Here is a 16917-nt window from a genome sequence, read left to right on the forward strand (position 1 = left end):
GGTCATGAGAACTACAAAAAAGATGTCTCTCATACCTTATTAATGGTTGTTTCTATAGTATTACTTTTCAACTGCAGCTAAACAGAAGTTTACTGTGAAATATGAATATTCTTCAAATATATATTCTTCAATGTTTCATGAATTAGAATTCTCCTCTTTATTTAACCCCTGTAAAGTCTTTAGGATGCAAAGGGATACTGTTAAGAAGACCTTTGCAGAGGGCTCAGGAGTAAATTGGGGTTCAGCGTTAAAGACACATAAACAAGCCCACATCAACATGCAGATCGCTAGAGCTGGGGATCGAGCAACGGTTTGAAATACACCTCTAATGATCCTGTTTGGTGCATTTTTAATTTCGCAATCCCCTCCGGGAGATATTCTGCCTCATTTCATGATAGATTATCCAACAAATTAAGCAAAGCACCGTTGAGAACGCCAGATGTTCAGACCTTTTAGGGTTGTTGTTGCATTGCAACCTGCAGCAATACATGAGTGGACCCTGATTAAGCTCATTGAAGATGAAACGTATCCGTTAGTTTTCACTTTTTAAGCCTGAATCACTGAAAACGGCTCTTAGTTGCTCTGTTGCCTGCTACAGACAATGTTTTTCATCTCGTTCTTTATTGTTCCAATAAAAGTAAAATATCTCAGAATGTACCATACATTTGACGGGAGCTGTTGGAATTCAGCTATTAGAGTCAAGCCTGCAAACTTGGTCGGGATTGTTGTCATTCACAGTGTAATAGAGTCATTTTCTGTCCTCACATACGGGCACAAATTAACTCACAACTGTTATATGATGCTTAAAATTCTCGTGTGTTTTTTAAAATTACTCAATTATTTAGCTATTCAAACAATCAAGCATCTCCCCAAACGCACCCAGTGACATTCTCACGGTTTCCCCCAATGATCAGCAGGCTCTCGCTCTCTGATCACTAAATTGCTTCTCTTTGTTTTCATGTAAATGTGCCCCACTTGAAATACCAGAACAACGTTTCCACTGGTGACAATTAAACACGCCTCAAAGGCAATAATATGCATGTGTGTGTGTGTGTGAGTGTGTGTTCGATACCCAGCAGCGTCTACGGCTCCACAATTAGTCGTGCGGTACGTTGTCATGCAGCCGGGACAGATGCTCCTACCACTTCCTATCAAGCGCTCGCTGTGTTTGTTCCCGCTGTCATAGCCGTGCACTCGCAAAAAGTTTGCCAATGGCCCTGACGGAGCGCAGAAGCCCAGTCATTTGCAGTTGCTTGTGATTGGATCTCCTCTCCAATGTTGGGTTGAAACATTCCACCAGCATGCTTTAATTTCCTTTCTCTTCCTCTTTCCTTTCCTTTTTATAGGATAACATACTCTTTGACATATTTCATCTTTGTCCCGCAGATCTTATGCCTAAATGAGAAAATAGTTTTCTTGCCCATGAAAAAAATTCTTGATTTAATTAGAAGGTTTAGTGGCCAGTTTTACCCACACTGTATTAAAACATTGTCCAATGACCTGTATTTGTCAGCACAGACCCAATAGCTTTAGCTACTACTTCCTGTCTTCTTAGGTTTATTGCCTGTTTTTTAACCAAATTGTCTTCAGTTAGTCATCAAACCTGATTAATATTGAATACCTCTGGCAGATTATATGCGCCAGTGCTCCCTGGTTTGTAGCGCATCCCGGCTCTGTTCATGTTGTTGCGAAGCGCTTTGGCCTTGTTGTTGTGTCGGGCTCTTCCTCTGTTGATCCAGTGCGTTGCCGGGCTTTTCTTCCCCTGGCGTGTTGAGTCTGCTGTAGGCCTCGGCTGTTTCTTTTGAGGAAAATATCTCGGTAAAGCTGTGAACCATTTGGAAAGACTTACTCTGTTGTGTTGACTCACACATTGCTTGTTGGCATTTAAACTTTCAATCGATCAAATTTCCAGAACCGGAAGTGTAAATACTAATCCAAAGATTTTACAAATAGGGAGAAGGACAAAGTTTAGAGACTGCAGGAGGTGTTTGGATTAGATGTTTAATACAATGTACTGGAGACATGTTATGCAACATTTCTTATTAGGCATTAAAGATTGATGCCCATGTGAACAGAGAGATTTCAAAAACATACATCCATTTGAATCATAAATGAACGCTTTCCAATGTCTTCATACTGTGGCAATCCACGGGTGTGGGCAAAAAGAATCTGCTGGGAGTCACGAGTGGTTGCACAAAAAAGGTTTGATTTATTTCTAAACGTCCAAACAAAAAGAAAAAAAAGCCAAAGTAAGTTCTTCCTCTTTGGAGGGTTTGGGTCCCTCGGTCCCGCTCGACGGTCCAGCACTTGGTCTCCTCACTGCAGGGAAAACAGAAGAAAAGTCCTTAGGGGTTAACGCATATGTGTTAGCGCAGGCCTCGGCCTGACGTCACCTCCTACTCACGTCTAGTTCTCTCTGGCTGTTGGAACGGTTGGTCCTTTATAGTGGGGCCCACCTTCATCAGCCTCATGAGCCGCAGCTGTGCCGCTCGTTGTCTCCCGGGGGGGGGCGGGGCGTATCCCCTTTTAGTCACCTGACCTTGGTGCTGATTGGTGCTCCTAGGGACCTGCACCCGTGGGTTGCCACAACTCCCCCACCCCAGCAGAAAGCCGGGACCCCGCCGTCCCGCCCACATACAAACGTCCCGCCGGGACAGTGCATCCGCTTTAGCATGTTCCTTCCCTGGTCGGTGCTCCACCGTGAATTTATAGTCCTGGAGGGTCAGGAACCAGCGGGTGACCCTGGCGTTGGAGTCCTTTGCCTGCGCCATCCATTTCAGGGGGGCATGGTCGGTCACCAGGGTGAAACTCCGCCCCAGGAGGTAGTAGCGAAGCTTGTCCAGTGCCCATTTTATGGCGAGCGCCTCCTTCTCCACAGTAGAGTAAGCGCGTTCGTTTGGCAGAAACTTTCGGCTGATATACATCACCGGGTGCTCCTCTCCGTCTCGTACCTGAGATAGTACTGCGCCCAGTCCCACTTCCGACGCATCTGTGTGGACTAGGAATGGGAGATAGAAGGCAGGCGTTACTAGCACCGGTTTGGTGCACAAAGCCTGTCGTAGGCACTCAAAGGCCCCGTTAGCTTCGGTGTTCCATTTGACCTTGTCCGGCCCCCGTTTTCTCGTCAGGTCATGCAAGGGGGCTGCCATAGTTGCGTAGCGGGGAATGAACCTCTGGTAATACCCCACCAAACCTAGGAATGATTTGACCTGGCGCTTGGTCTTGGGTCTTGGCCAGCTGAGAATGGCCTCTACCTTGGCATCCTGGGGTCGCACGTTGCCCCGTCCTATGCGGTAGCCCAGGTAAGAAGCTTCCTCTAGGCCCAGCCGGCACTTCTTTGGGTTTGCCGTGAGGCCTGCCCCGCGAAGGGCCCCCAGAACAGCTCTCAGTCGGCTCAGGTGAGTCTCCCAGTCGTCGCTGTGAATTACAATGTCATCGATATAGGCTGCGGCATACCCTTGGTGCGGCCGGAGAATCTTGTCCATTAACCGCTGGAATGTGGCGGGGGCTCCATGGACACCAAAGGGCAACACGGTGTACTGATATAGGCCTTCGGGTGTGGCGAAGGCCGTCTTCTCTCTGGCCCGAGTTGTCAGCGGCACCTGCCAGTAGCCTTTGGTGAGGTCCAAGGTGGAGATGAAACGGGCCGTTCCCAGCCGGTCTATCAGTTCATCCACCCTGGGCATAGGATAGGCATCGAACTGGGAGGCGTCATTGAGTCTACGAAAGTCATTGCAAAAACGGTAAGAGCCATCTGGCTTGGGCACCAGTACCACTGGGCTGGACCAGGCACTGTGGGACTCCTCAATGACCCCCAGCTGGAGCATTCTACTCACCTCCTGCCTGATGGCCTCTCTCCTCGCCTCGGGGACACGATACGGCTTCACCCGAACCGTTACTCCTGGCTCGGTCCTTATGTCATGGGTGGCCACGGCGGTCCTGCCCGGCAGGTCGGAGAAGACATCCAGGTGCTGCCACACTACCTCACGTAGGTCTTGCAGCTGACTCGGGCTGAGATGGTCTCCCATGGGCACATTCGGTAACGGGATCCGAGCGGTAAGGGCCGGGGTGGGTTGCGCCGGCGGTCCTGGAAGACTCTGCCATTTTTTAAGAAGGTTAACATGGTAGAGTTGTAGGGGCCTGCGCCGGCCAGGCTGACGTACCTGATAGTTGGCTTCATTGACCCGTGTCACCACCTCATAGGGTCCCTGCCACTTAGCCAGGAACTTGCAGTCTGCGCTGGGGACCAACACAAGAACACGTTCTCCTGGTTGGAAGGCACGTACCTGGGCACCCCGATTGTACACTCTGGCTTGGGCCTGCTGTGCCTGTTGCAGGTGTTCCCTCACTACTGGCCAGACTTGGGCCATCCGGGTCCTCATTTGGTCCACATGCTCGATGATGGTGCGATGGGGTGAAGGCTGACTCTCCCAGGCTTCCTTAGCGATGTCTAAAAGTCCGCGGGGTCTTCTCCCGTACAGCAGCTCGAACGGGGAGAACCCTGTGGACGCCTGAGGCACTTCTCTTACCCCAAACAGAACGTAGGGTAGCAATTGGTCCCAGTTCTTCCCATCGGCCTCCATTACCTTCTTAAGCATCCGTTTTAGCGTCTGGTTGAACCGTTCTACCAGGCCGTCCGTTTGGGGGTGATAAACTGATGTTCGTAGTTGCTTCACCTGTAGCAGTCTTAACATTTCTTTTAAAACCCTTGACATGAAACAAGTGCCCTGGTCAGTGAGGATTTCCTTTGCTATTCCTACCCTACTGAACAATAAGAACAATTCTTTACCCACCGCTTTGGCGGTGGCAGCTCGCAGTGGTAGAGCTTCCGGGTATCTGGTTGCATAGTCTATGATCACTAGGATGTATCGATGACCCCTACTAGTTTTGGGCAGTGGACCTACAATGTCCATGGCAAGTCGCTCGAATGGTTCTTCGATAATTGGCAGGGGGATTAGCGGGTGCCTCACTGAGGGCCGGGGGGCCACTAGTTGGCACTCTGGGCAGCCGGCGCAATAATCCACGACTGCCCTTTTCATGCCGGGCCAGTAAAACCGGGTTTCTATCCTCTCCCGTGTCTTATCCATCCCTAGGTGAGCGCCCATAAGGTGGGAGTGGGCCAGATACAATACCTTACTGGTGTAGGGGCGAGGGACTACTAACTGTTCGACTGTCTGCCCTCCTTTCTGGCACATCCTATACAGCAATGAATTTTTTGTAACAAAGAAGGGGTAAGACAAGGCACTCACCGGGTCGATGGGCTGTCCGTCGTGGGCGAGCACCCGAGCCCAGGCGTGTTTCAGGGTGTCGTCTTCTTTCTGGGCTGTAGCAAACTGGCCCTCTCTGTTCCCCATCCCGTCCGCGACTAAGGGGAATTCTGAGAACTCCGTAAGGCTCCCGCCCTCCCCCCCTCTGGGGATTTGGGATCCCTCCGTAGCGGTGTCCGTATCGGGGGTTCGGCCCACCGCCCGGTTGGAGCCTCCTGGTGCAGTCGAAGGCGAGGGGGGAAGGGGTCTTGCCTCTTCCGGGGGGCCCTCGTCGGACGAACCGGACGGAGCGTGGGCCGCACAGGCAGCCCTGGGTCTCCCGCGTCGGATGGGTCTTGGCTGGGAGGCCCTATCGTGCCCTCCCCTCGGTCGCAGACCCCAAAATCTCTCAAAAATGGGGCAGTCGCGTCCAATGATCATGGGGACCGGGAGGTCGGGAACCAGCCCAGCCCGTATGGAAAAAGATCCCCGGGGGGTACACACCTGGATCCATCTCGTTGGATATGCCTTGAGGTCCCCATGGACGCAGGTCACCTCGATGCGTGGCCCCTCTTCTCCTTCCGCCCACTCAGGGCGGATCAGGGTAACCACACTACCCGAATCTATCAGGGCTGAGGTGTCCTGGTTCCCCACCCGAACCGGCACAGTTGCGGCGCCGGGTATCGGGGGGGTCCAACAGGTAGTCATGAGGCACCTCCCTGGGCGGTGCTGTTCCTCCGTGCTGGCGGAGGGCATGGGCACATCGCCCGCAGGGCACTGCCGGGCAATATGTCCTAACTGGCCGCACGAAAAACATCTCCACTCAGACCTGTCGGGTGTTGGGCGCGGAGCGGTTCTCGGAGCCGGGCGAAGAAGGGTTGCTGATGGCCGGATCGGAGCCCGTCCCTCAAGGCCTCGGGGAGCAGGGCATGTCCCCGCCGTCATCTGCTGGCTGACCCGATGGTTCTCCAGTAGGTTAATCAGCTCGTCCACCGACGCGGGGTGGTTCTGGGCTGCCCATCGCTTGGCGTCGAGAGGCAGGGCCCGGATGCAGCGGTCCATAACGACGCGGTCGATGGCAGCTGGACCCTCCCCGGTCACCAACCAGCTACGGGTAAGCCTCCCCAGGCGCACCACCTGGCTCCGCACGGGACCCTGGGGGTCGTACACCCAATCGTGGACCCGCTGGGCGCGGCCGGCTAAATTGTGCCCATAGTGGGCCAGGATGGCCCCCTTCAGCGTTGGGTAGTCTGTAGCCTCCCTGGTCCCGAGGTCTTGGTACGCCCTCTGGGCGTCCCCTGTCAGAAAAGGCGCCAGAATGTGTGCCCACCTGTCTTCCGGCCAGCCTTCACGTTCTGCCGTTCGTTCGAAGACCTCAAGGAAGGCCTCCACATCGTCTCCGGGGGTCTGCTTTGTGAGTAGAGCTGTTGGGGACGCGTGAGGGGCCCTTGGGGTTAAGTTCTCAGCCAGCCGGTCGAATGTCCCCTGAAGGGCTGCCATGCTCTGCACCTGCTGCGCCTGGGCTTGGAGAAGCCTGGCCATCGCGGCCTCCATTGCTTCTCCCATAGTCTCCTGCTTTCGGGGTTACGGCGGTGGAACTAAAGAATTGCCCGCATCCTCCACCATATGTGGCAATCCACGGGTGTGGGCAAAAAGAATCTGCTGGGAGTCACGAGTGGTTGCACAAAAAAGGTTTGATTTATTTCTAAACGTCCAAACAAAAAGAAAAAAAAGCCAAAGTAAGTTCTTCCTCTTTGGAGGGTTTGGGTCCCTCGGTCCCGCTCGACGGTCCAGCACTTGGTCTCCTCACTGCAGGGAAAACAGAAGAAAAGTCCTTAGGGGTTAACGCATATGTGTTAGCGCAGGCCTCGGCCTGACGTCACCTCCTACTCACGTCTAGTTCTCTCTGGCTGTTGGAACGGTTGGTCCTTTATAGTGGGGCCCACCTTCATCAGCCTCATGAGCCGCAGCTGTGCCGCTCGTTGTCTCCCGGGGGGGGGCGGGGCGTATCCCCTTTTAGTCACCTGACCTTGGTGCTGATTGGTGCTCCTAGGGACCTGCACCCGTGGGTTGCCACAATACGCTTGGTCACATGCTTCCTGTTTGCTGTCAATTTAACGTACACAACATTTAATTGTACTTTACACTTGGCTTAGGAGCCCTAAATGATTTTGAATTCTAATTATTTATTCTATATTATTGTGTAAGCATGAAGGCAATGTGGTTAACGGATCAAATGGATCTGTTTGCTCATAGCTGGACCCTGATATATACATGAGCCTGCTGGCTAAGCATTTATGACACACACACACATCAATATTATCAATGGACTCCCTAATATGTCGACTATATCTCACCTTCATCAATCACCTTGCAATATTATATGGTTTGCCACTACGCCATGTATTTAATATTGATAAGTTAATCTTGAGCATTGATCCTGACTGCTTAGATATGCTTTTAAATTACACCAAAAGAGCAAAAAGGGGAAGAGTTCAAATGTTGAGTAATAGTTTTCCAATCAGATCATCATTAGCATTCTTTTGGAGTCAAGTTTCTGTCTAATTCAGTCCATATTTTCTGTTTAATTCTTCACTAGCTCCTGAGATAATGATCTCAAACAATCCGTACAGGGCGTAGTCGTCCCTTTCTTTGTGCTTCAACCTATTGTTATCATAAAAAGGTTAACATGTCAGTTCACATTGCAGTTTGCGCTGAATAAAAAAACAAGATTTGCCAAGAAAGTCACAATGAGATAAAACTAATTTTAATCGTAATATATTTTTTAGCCTGATATAGTGAGTAGGAAAAGTGAAAATGTCAGAGTCGAAGCTTGGACTAATAACAAGGTCGTGAGAAAATAATACAAGTTATTGCAGCTTTGAGTCCATGTTTGCATGTTTACTTTAAAGTCCAATTATAAGATACACCACAATGGAAACAGGTTTGCCTCTGTGTTATCCTCTTCTTTTTTCAATCAAGTTGGTTTTGTGAGTAATTTGTCGTGCGCCTTTTTCACCGATCACATGGGATCTTTGCCTGCATGAGAAACACATGCGGCTCCTTTTAGAGGCACCAGTTATCCACAAAGATGTCCCCTTGAAATATCAGGAGTCCAAAAGTATAAAGAGAGCGACAAAGATACGGTTCAGGCCATTGAACTTCCAGTGATCTCAGTGGGATTTAATCTGTGTCCAGACAGAGAAAAGCGGGGCTCGGGTGGGGTGAGGTGAGTTTTGTCTGTCGGTGTGGATGTGATGTGAATCACAATAAACAACACCAAGAGTCTACGGCATGCACACGAGTCCCTTCTCATTATCGAGCAAGAACTCTCTGTCTGTGCTTCCCTTTGAGGATGCGCCCTTTACATGTTTCGTAAAGCGTGAGTCATGTCCGCTCTACCCCCGTTCAGGATGAGTACAAGATGAGTAAAGGAGTGAACGGTGCTGTGAGAAGCAGCTGGGGTGATGCCTCAAGGCTCTGCGGGGTCAGGGGTCAAGTCATCGGCTACTGAATAAGTGAAAACTTTGGCCTGAGAAAAAACAAAGAGACCAGACTGACTGATTGTTGATTTCATTACTTTTTCTGGAGCTTTCAGTCATTTGATATGGTTCTCGACTGCTGATTAATATTTAGATTGTTTTGTTAACTTTGTTATTTGTCCACTAAATGTAATAAACAGCTATGGGTCTAATATATATTTTTATATTTAAAGGGGCAGATACAACTAGATCAACACTTGATGTAAGAGAAAAGCAATGAAAGAGGCCTTTTGAAATAAACAACAAGAGGCTGACGGATGCTGGGAAATGCACTGAGGTCAAAATCTGACCCTTGGTGATGCGTGTGCATTTTGCATGTGATTGTGCATAAACTTTGTTTTACTAATGGAAATATTTTTAATGAAGTTTCTGCATTCTGAAAATGAATCCGGGATTAATACAGTCATTAATCAGGCAAGTGCACTACATCCAATAACCCTGTGATGGCAGAGACTGTTACACTGTTACAGACCTCCTACTGAACTAATTACCTGCCTGCTGATTTTAGGGCATCCAAAGAAAATACATTTTCTGCCAAGAGTACTCACTTTGTGCAGTGAATTGATAGACTTTTTTTTATGTGGCGTCTCAAATAGTTTCAGCGGTTTGGTTTGAAATTCTTTTGATGTTGCAGTGAAATTAATTTGCAGTCAGCATTCATTGGCTCATTAGCTGAGATGAAAGTAGACATTAAACCTGCTGATATTTGTGGCGTGGCGTTGTAAAATAAGCCTCTTAATATTACCCCTGGGGCATATGAATTCAACATCCTTTATTTCCAACAGTAAATCTGCATTAAATACCACTACGGTGACTGTAGTTAGCACAGAGGACCATTTCAATTACATAATGCCTTTACACATACCACATGACCAAGATATCAGCCGAGAAAAAAATGCAAACCACAGCCAGTAATCTTCTCTCTGATTGACTGCAGAGGAAACAATAACGTCCAACAAATGGTTTATGTTGCAGAAGCATTTCTTTCTTTGAGTTTTCTTTGGATCCACTGGCTGACTACATTATCTTTGGTCACAATGATCACAGGCTGAAAGTGGGGAACCCGACGGCTCCTTCGTGAACCTCAACATCTGCTTCTTGTTTTATTTTTCTACTCACAGGTCAATAATTCACACTTTAATTACAGGTCAATGAGATAATCAGCTGCAGCAGCCCTCTTTAGGCCAATGGATCAAGGTCTACTACCCTTTCATTTTGGCAGTGAATTGATAAAGGCTCACATCAAAGCTATTGAGTCAGATCAGTGATCGATGGACACACAGCAGAGTGGGATACGAGACGTTTTCTCATTTGATGCTTACTTTTCCTTCACTTTTCAGAGCTTGATATCAGTTCTTATACCTAATTGAAACCCAAAATACCCCAAAACCAATGTATCAACCAAAATGATTGAGTACTAGCTCCAGGTTCTACCATTGATGCTCATTGAGAGATAACTTTGCCAAAATGTAGTTTTAGTTAGCTTTTGATGGGATATTTGTATCGACATACGTTGTGGGTGATATCAGTTTTCTGTCCCTCCAGACGATGAGCAGTCGTTTTATCCCCCACGGCGTCATCCTCACTGACGCCATTATCAGTCTGGATGAAGACTCGGTTCTCTCAACAAATGAGGTGAGTTGCTGGTGAGTTGTTAACAAACCACTTGGCATGACATCACATTACATGACATGTCATTTCCATTGGCAAACACCTGTCATTGTCATTGACAAACACTGTTGTCCATAAGGTTGTTGTACGCTAGAGTTTCTTTGTTTATTTTTGCTTATGTTTTAATGTTGTTAGCTTAGGTTTTCATGTTACATTACGTTGCAAGGTTATGTTTATGTGATGTAGTCTTCTTCTTGTCTAAACCCAACCAATCGTTTCACCATGTTAACCATGTGTCATTGTGCATTTACCAGTGTTGCCACAGTTACTTTGATAAAGTAATCAAATTACTAACTACTGATTACTCCTCTAAAAAGCAACTTAGTTACTTTACAAATTACTTGATTTTAAAATATTCTTTAATACTTTATTAGTTACATTCAGCAGCTGCCGACAACACGAGTCGAGCAGATGGTTCGGCTGTGCACACGCCCCCCGCTGTTATAATGGTCGGTAAACACTGGCTTGATGGCACTTTGTCGCCACCAGCACAGAGTGTACAACGAACCTTGATGTTTCCATCGTTAGCTGACAAATACTCAAAAAGGTGTATTTCCAAATCGAAAATGCACATTTCTCCCCTCCTCCTCCTCGATGTTGTTTGTGTCGCTGCGTGGTAGGTCTGTGTATAAACACGTGACGTGTCCCTCATGCTGAAAACGTGACTTAATTGTCGCATAGGCTACGTGGCTTCACTCCCAGAGACACAAGAAATCAAATATATATATTTGACTATTAATGACAAAATAGTAACGCACAGGGACTTGGACAAGTAACTTTAATCTGATTACTGGTTTGGACATACTAATTACTGGTTACTGAAAAAGCTGCTCAGATTAGAGTAACTGCTTACATTTATTCTAGTGTTTTATCTGTAGCTAACAGCTGGCGACCCATTTCGGACAGCAAAAACAAAAAAAGTAATCAATGTGTTCAGGAGACATAACATATACTTGGATAATGTTGCTGGAGTTTAAACCCTAATATCATCCAAGAAGACATATGCAGTGTGGCCAATGGACACAATTATACATTTTTGCACATTAGCCTACATTTCAATTTTAAGGAGGATCTCAATAACTCCACCCTGTGAAACCTAATGTTTTTATAACCACCTGTTGTCTATGTCAGCCTGTGGCAAAAGGTGGTGTTGTCTTAACACGGTATTGATCCATCATAAATTAGCTAGTCAGTCCACTCTTATCATGGTGACCATTCATTCAAAATGAATTGGCAAACATTGCGATGGCCACCACACTAGAGAAGGAAAATGTGCTTTGCCTATAAAGAATGCAGTAGAAATTGACAAAGTTAGGATGAGTAGGAAGTTTAGCAAAGATCATTTGGAAGCATGCGTGAGACAATAAGTTTGACGTGGTGGTGGTAGGATAGACACTCTTGAGATGGTGTTTAATTTAACTTGGCACTGCGGAAAGGAAAGGAGAGAGAGGAGGGAACGGTAAAGAGGAAATGGAACAGTGGAGTAATTAGAACAGGGTGGAAATTGAAATAAAACATTGAAAGAAAACACCAGATTAAAGGCAAATATGAGAGAATGAAAACGAATCAAGGGAAGGGAGCCATGTGAGAAAAGTTCAGAGGTAGCAAAACAGGAAAAATGTAAGGGACTATAAAGGCAGACAAAAGGGTGGAATGAAAAGCAGAATCAGGAGGCGGAGCTTGTGCGGGAGCTGGAGCGCTGTCTGCTGGTTCTGGTGGGGCTCGCCTCTACGCACGGCCTCCCCTCTGGAACCGTAGTCCTGGATAGCGGATGGACTCTATTGTACTGCGGGCTGGCCCAGTGCTGGGGGCCCCAGGCGGGTGTCGGGATATTCACAAGGGCCCGGCTGAGTGCTGCTACATGGGAGTTTACTCCCTACGCCCCTGGGTTACCTACAAAACCTACAAAAAAAGAATGAAGAACAGCTGATCTGTGATGCGTTTCTCTACTTTGAGAGTGATTACAAGTAGCAGCCTCGTTGCTCACCAGCTTTTTTGCGAGTAAAAGATGTGATCCATAATGGATTGTGAAACCCAATGAGCCCAAGAGATCCAATATATCTTTAAACTCTGAGATGTTTTATTGATGGGAGCGAGTCGATGTTCACCTTTTCTACGCTGGCGGGATCACACAATTACACTTTTTATTGCACTACAATTTGTGGCACAGCAACATGAGCAAGTTTGTACAACTAAACTTTTATGGGCCCACTGCTTGTTTTATGTAGAGAGAGAGAGAGAGAGAGAGAGAGAGAGAGAGAGAGAGAGAGAGAGAGAGAGAGAGAGAGAGAGAGAGAGAGAGAGAGAGAGAGAGAGAGAGAGAGAGAGAGAGAGAGAGAGAGAGAGAGAGAGAGAGAGAGAGAGAGACGCACTAACCCGTCCCTCTAATTTCCCTTTCAACATGGTGAGGGGATTTATTGAAAGGAGATGAAATATGTCAAGTGAGTGAAAATATGCAAAAAAGAACATTAAACTTTTCATATGATAATACCTCAGTGGAAGAATGACTTTGCCAATTTTATAATGACATTGTTTGAGCTCATTAAAGGTGTGATTGTTCCATGATTAGAGTGGAGAATACAACTGAAAAACTAAGGCTTTTTGTCTCTTATTGGGCGGCCGAGCACGCTGATGAGTTGTGCCTTTTGGACGCCTTCTTAAATATGGTGGATGTGGAAATTGTTCCCTTCAAAAGCAACAGCGGACCGTTTATCCTTACTCCACTCCACTGGGGGATGTCACAGGGTTTGGGCAGTTTGATCCTTTAGTACTTCTTCACTGCAAGTTAAAGTCCAGCGTTCAACAGTACATGAGTAAAAGTATCCACACAAAAAATGTACTTAAAGTATAAAAATAGAAGTCCTCATTTAGCAGTAAAATCTTCCCCTCTCAGGTTTTCACTAATGTATGTGATGTCTCTGAATTTATATTACCGAGTCTGTTTCATTTTAGTGCTTTAGCTGTTGAAGTGTGTGGTCATTTTAACTCCTTTATATACTGTTGGATAGGTTAATCTACAGCAATGCATATTATTCTATATTACCATTCTATTTTTATAGCATGACTGTCCTGAGAGCCTTGGAACTCTAAACCATGAGCTCAGACCGAGTTTGCAGTTGATTCAAGAAGCTTTTCAGGTAGTTGATTTGGTGTGATTCACTGAAAGTACCTTAATTGTTTTGTGGGGGTGTTGGAGTGATCCATAGTGTGACGTATTGAATGGATGTGTATACATTACCTTTATCATAGTCTGTAGCGTGTGCTGTTTTTACTATCAACTAAACAAGAGGTACTAAAGAAGGATTTCCTTTGTGCAGTGGAAAACTTAATGAACTCCACGAACTTACAAACTGAGAGAGAGAGTCCAGTTTGTAAATGTATTGAAAATATTCCTGCTAAGTACGCAGTAAAAAACATCAAATATAATAGTACTGATTTGCATAAAATCAACAGTGGGGTTGCACAATCACTAAGAAATGAAACTGTGCTTTTGAGTACAAATCTGAAAACATTGTGAAAATGAGCAGTCACACACGTTGTGCTTCTCTGAGGTCACACATCCAGATGTTAACTGTAGGTTACAAATATAAATGTTCCTTGAGGGAGGATGGGGAATTTTAACACGTTGAATACTCCCCGGATTAAGTTGACAAAGCTCACAGTCTCTGACAGGTTGACAGACTGTGATATACCTCACATATCTTGTCAGCTGAGCCCACACTTTTTTCTTTCTTATTTTAAGCCGAGTTAGAAGCATGAAAGCCTCCACCTCATAGTTTAGTTACCTAACCGTAGCCTCCCACTTAGCACACTGCACTCATCGTTATGTGTGACTTCCGTGTGTACGTCCTGTTGCTTGTTAGGTTCGGCTGAAGCCCACGCGCCGCCCTGCCCTCACGCGGCAGAGGCTTTGTCGGCTCAAAAGCTCCGGGCCCACCACCCGGTTCACACTTCAGGGAGACCCTTTTAGCCACGTCAGCACCGTTGCCGTCGTTAGCACTGCTGGTGCCGTTAGCACCATTAGCTGCCGACTCAGACGCCGCCACGTTCAGAACCACGGACAGGGAATAGACACACTGATCCCGCACCTTTTGAAGTCAAACTATCCACAACTCCTCGTCCTAACCCCATGCATGGCACGAAATAGACTGAAAGTTTGACCGTCATCTGTATAAATGTTGGCAAACACTTCGGGCCGGACGTAACCACACGCCACAAAGACCTGCCTGGTGAGACCTGCCATCGTTCAAAAGATGTTCTACAAACCTCTGTGGCCACCGAGTGGTCCTTACATCCCAGCTGGTTGCCCTGGGTGACGCTGAGGCTGTTTGTAAAGCTTCATCAAAGCCACCGCATTAAAGCTGCTGGATACGAGCTCCGTTTAAGACACATTTTTCTCACTTTTATCTGCCTAAAATCAGATGGTAGTTGAAAGTGAGAGCGCCGCGGTGGCATTGCTTCTTCACATGGTGCAAAAAAGAAAGATAAAAAAAAGGATTGAAAGCACAACTTCTCAAAACAAATTGGAAAAAGACCACATAGAGAGGGAAGAGACAGGCTCTAAAATGCTTCTTTTCATCTGATAACATTGGACACGTTGAACCCAAATGTCGGGAGAGATTTGTCACAGATCTATTGCTGGATTGACCCTCTGCTCCTCAGATCAATTTTGGCCTTGTAGAACCTATTAGTATGTATCGCACACACACACACACACACACACACACAGGCTGTGTTCAACTTTCAGTCCTCCCTGGAATTCCTCAGCTGTATCAAGACTCTGTTTAAAATCGTAATTAAGACTGACAGATTATGAATGCAAAATATCTAGTTTCTGTCACTCTCTAACTCCCTTGTAAGCTCACACACACACGCACACACCTATACACAAACACATACACACACGCACACTCACACACACACACACCCATACACAAACACATACACACATATACACACCATTTCACATTCCAAAGAACCTTTTAATCTCTGAAGGCTAAATTATATTTGCATGATATCATTAATCCTTTCTGCACAGCTGGTGAGACATCTAACACGCAGGCACACACACACTCACACAGACACACACACACACACAGACATCATCGGGGGCTACACGGAGAATGGCAGTTCCAACCTTTCTTTCGGCTTAGCGCTGGCGCTTTACAGTAATTGCTCACGCGATTCATGACAGAAGCCGCAAGGTTTCGCTAAAGAACATCCACTTTCAGTGCTCCCCTCCCCGCCGCTGTCTCTCTACCTCCACCATTCTCGTAATTAATTTTCTCACCCGGCCCCCGAGGTGTGGTGTGTGTGTGTGTGTGTGTGTGTGTGTGTGTGTGTGTGTGTATTACCAAGTATTTATGTGCTGATCTTCCCTTTATTCTCTGGTGTGTCTGCCTGAAAGTCGGCGTGCTGTTTTTGAATTCAAAAGAGGCTCTTTCGCAGGTAGCTCAAGTTTCTTCAAGGACACCAGATACTCCAGACAAGTGATACGGAGAAGGAAAGGCCGATGGATGGATGAATAATGTGCAGCTTGAAAAGGCTGTTAACACCCTCTCAGCACACAAGTGTGTTAGACAATCGTACTCAGGCGTTTCCTCGGTGATTAAACTGGAGGTGTGTTCAGACTCAAAAGGAAGGATGTAGTCCAATAGACTTGAGGGGAAAACATCAGAAGAAGCAAAAATAAATTGATTAGTGTGCAAAAAAATCTGTAACTGGTAAAATGGTAACTTGGATTGTACGGAATGGACCTCATCAAATTAGTAGGATGAACTGTCACATGGACAAATCAATCGTGGAACAATGTCGTTGTGACGACATTTAGCCTCTGGGGGCATTGACCTTTCTTTCAGCCATCGGATAAACAGTTACTTCACAACGCTGAAATGTTATTTGTCAGACTTGTGAAGAAGCAGATCTTTTTTTGATGACGTCCTTCAGACAGAGGGCCAGTTCATTTTTTTTTTTAATAAGTTATATTACTTTATGCTTTTTCCTCTTCTCATCTTTCTTCCTCCTCCTACAATACCTCCTCATAGTCAGTTTCACCGTTTTATCCATTGGCTTCATTTCCTCAGATTATTTCATGCTCCATATTTCCCACCTGCTTCATCTTCTTTTCTAACCTCCTGGATTCTTTCTTTACTTTGTGCTCCATCAGGTGGATTTTGCCTTTATTGTATGGCAAAGCTTTCCGGAGCGCATCGTGGGGTTTCCAGCAAGGAGCCACTACTGGGACAGTTCCAGGTCCCGCTGGGGATACACCTCCAAATGGACCAATGACTACTCCATGGTCCTCACGGGGGCAGCTTTCTACCACAGGTACTAAACCCGAATGATTTGCTGATCAAGCTTTGCAATTGCTGTTCATTTCTTTTGTCATTCAAATGATTCCCAATACACACGGTGAGGTTATTAAACGTTCACAAAGACTTGAATTGAACCAGAATACT

The 16917-nt window shown here is 46.6% G+C and overlaps 2 protein-coding genes across 2 annotated transcripts in view; one reads left to right on the top strand and one right to left on the bottom strand.

Moving 5' to 3' along the window:
* LOC119195167 (exostosin-1) overlaps nt 1-16917 on the top strand; it is a 151407-nt gene that overhangs the window by 130125 nt on the left and 4365 nt on the right. The window contains exons 10-11 of the mRNA XM_037449890.2: nt 10334-10423; nt 16626-16786. Coding sequence (XP_037305787.2) covers nt 10334-10423; nt 16626-16786 — 251 coding nt within the window. The remainder of the gene's footprint in view (nt 1-10333; nt 10424-16625; nt 16787-16917) is intronic.
* On the bottom strand, nt 1632-7037 carry LOC134107840 (uncharacterized). Its single transcript, XM_062559757.1, has 3 exons — nt 4164-7037; nt 2540-4097; nt 1632-1798 (listed from the first exon to the last, which is right to left on the bottom strand). Exons 1-3 carry the CDS (start codon nt 6810-6812, stop codon nt 1632-1634), a joined length of 4374 nt encoding a protein of 1457 aa, XP_062415741.1. The 5' UTR covers nt 6813-7037.

This window comes from Pungitius pungitius, chromosome 20, assembly GCF_949316345.1.
Source record: "Pungitius pungitius chromosome 20, fPunPun2.1, whole genome shotgun sequence".
Taxonomy (NCBI): Eukaryota; Metazoa; Chordata; class Actinopteri; order Perciformes; family Gasterosteidae; genus Pungitius; species Pungitius pungitius.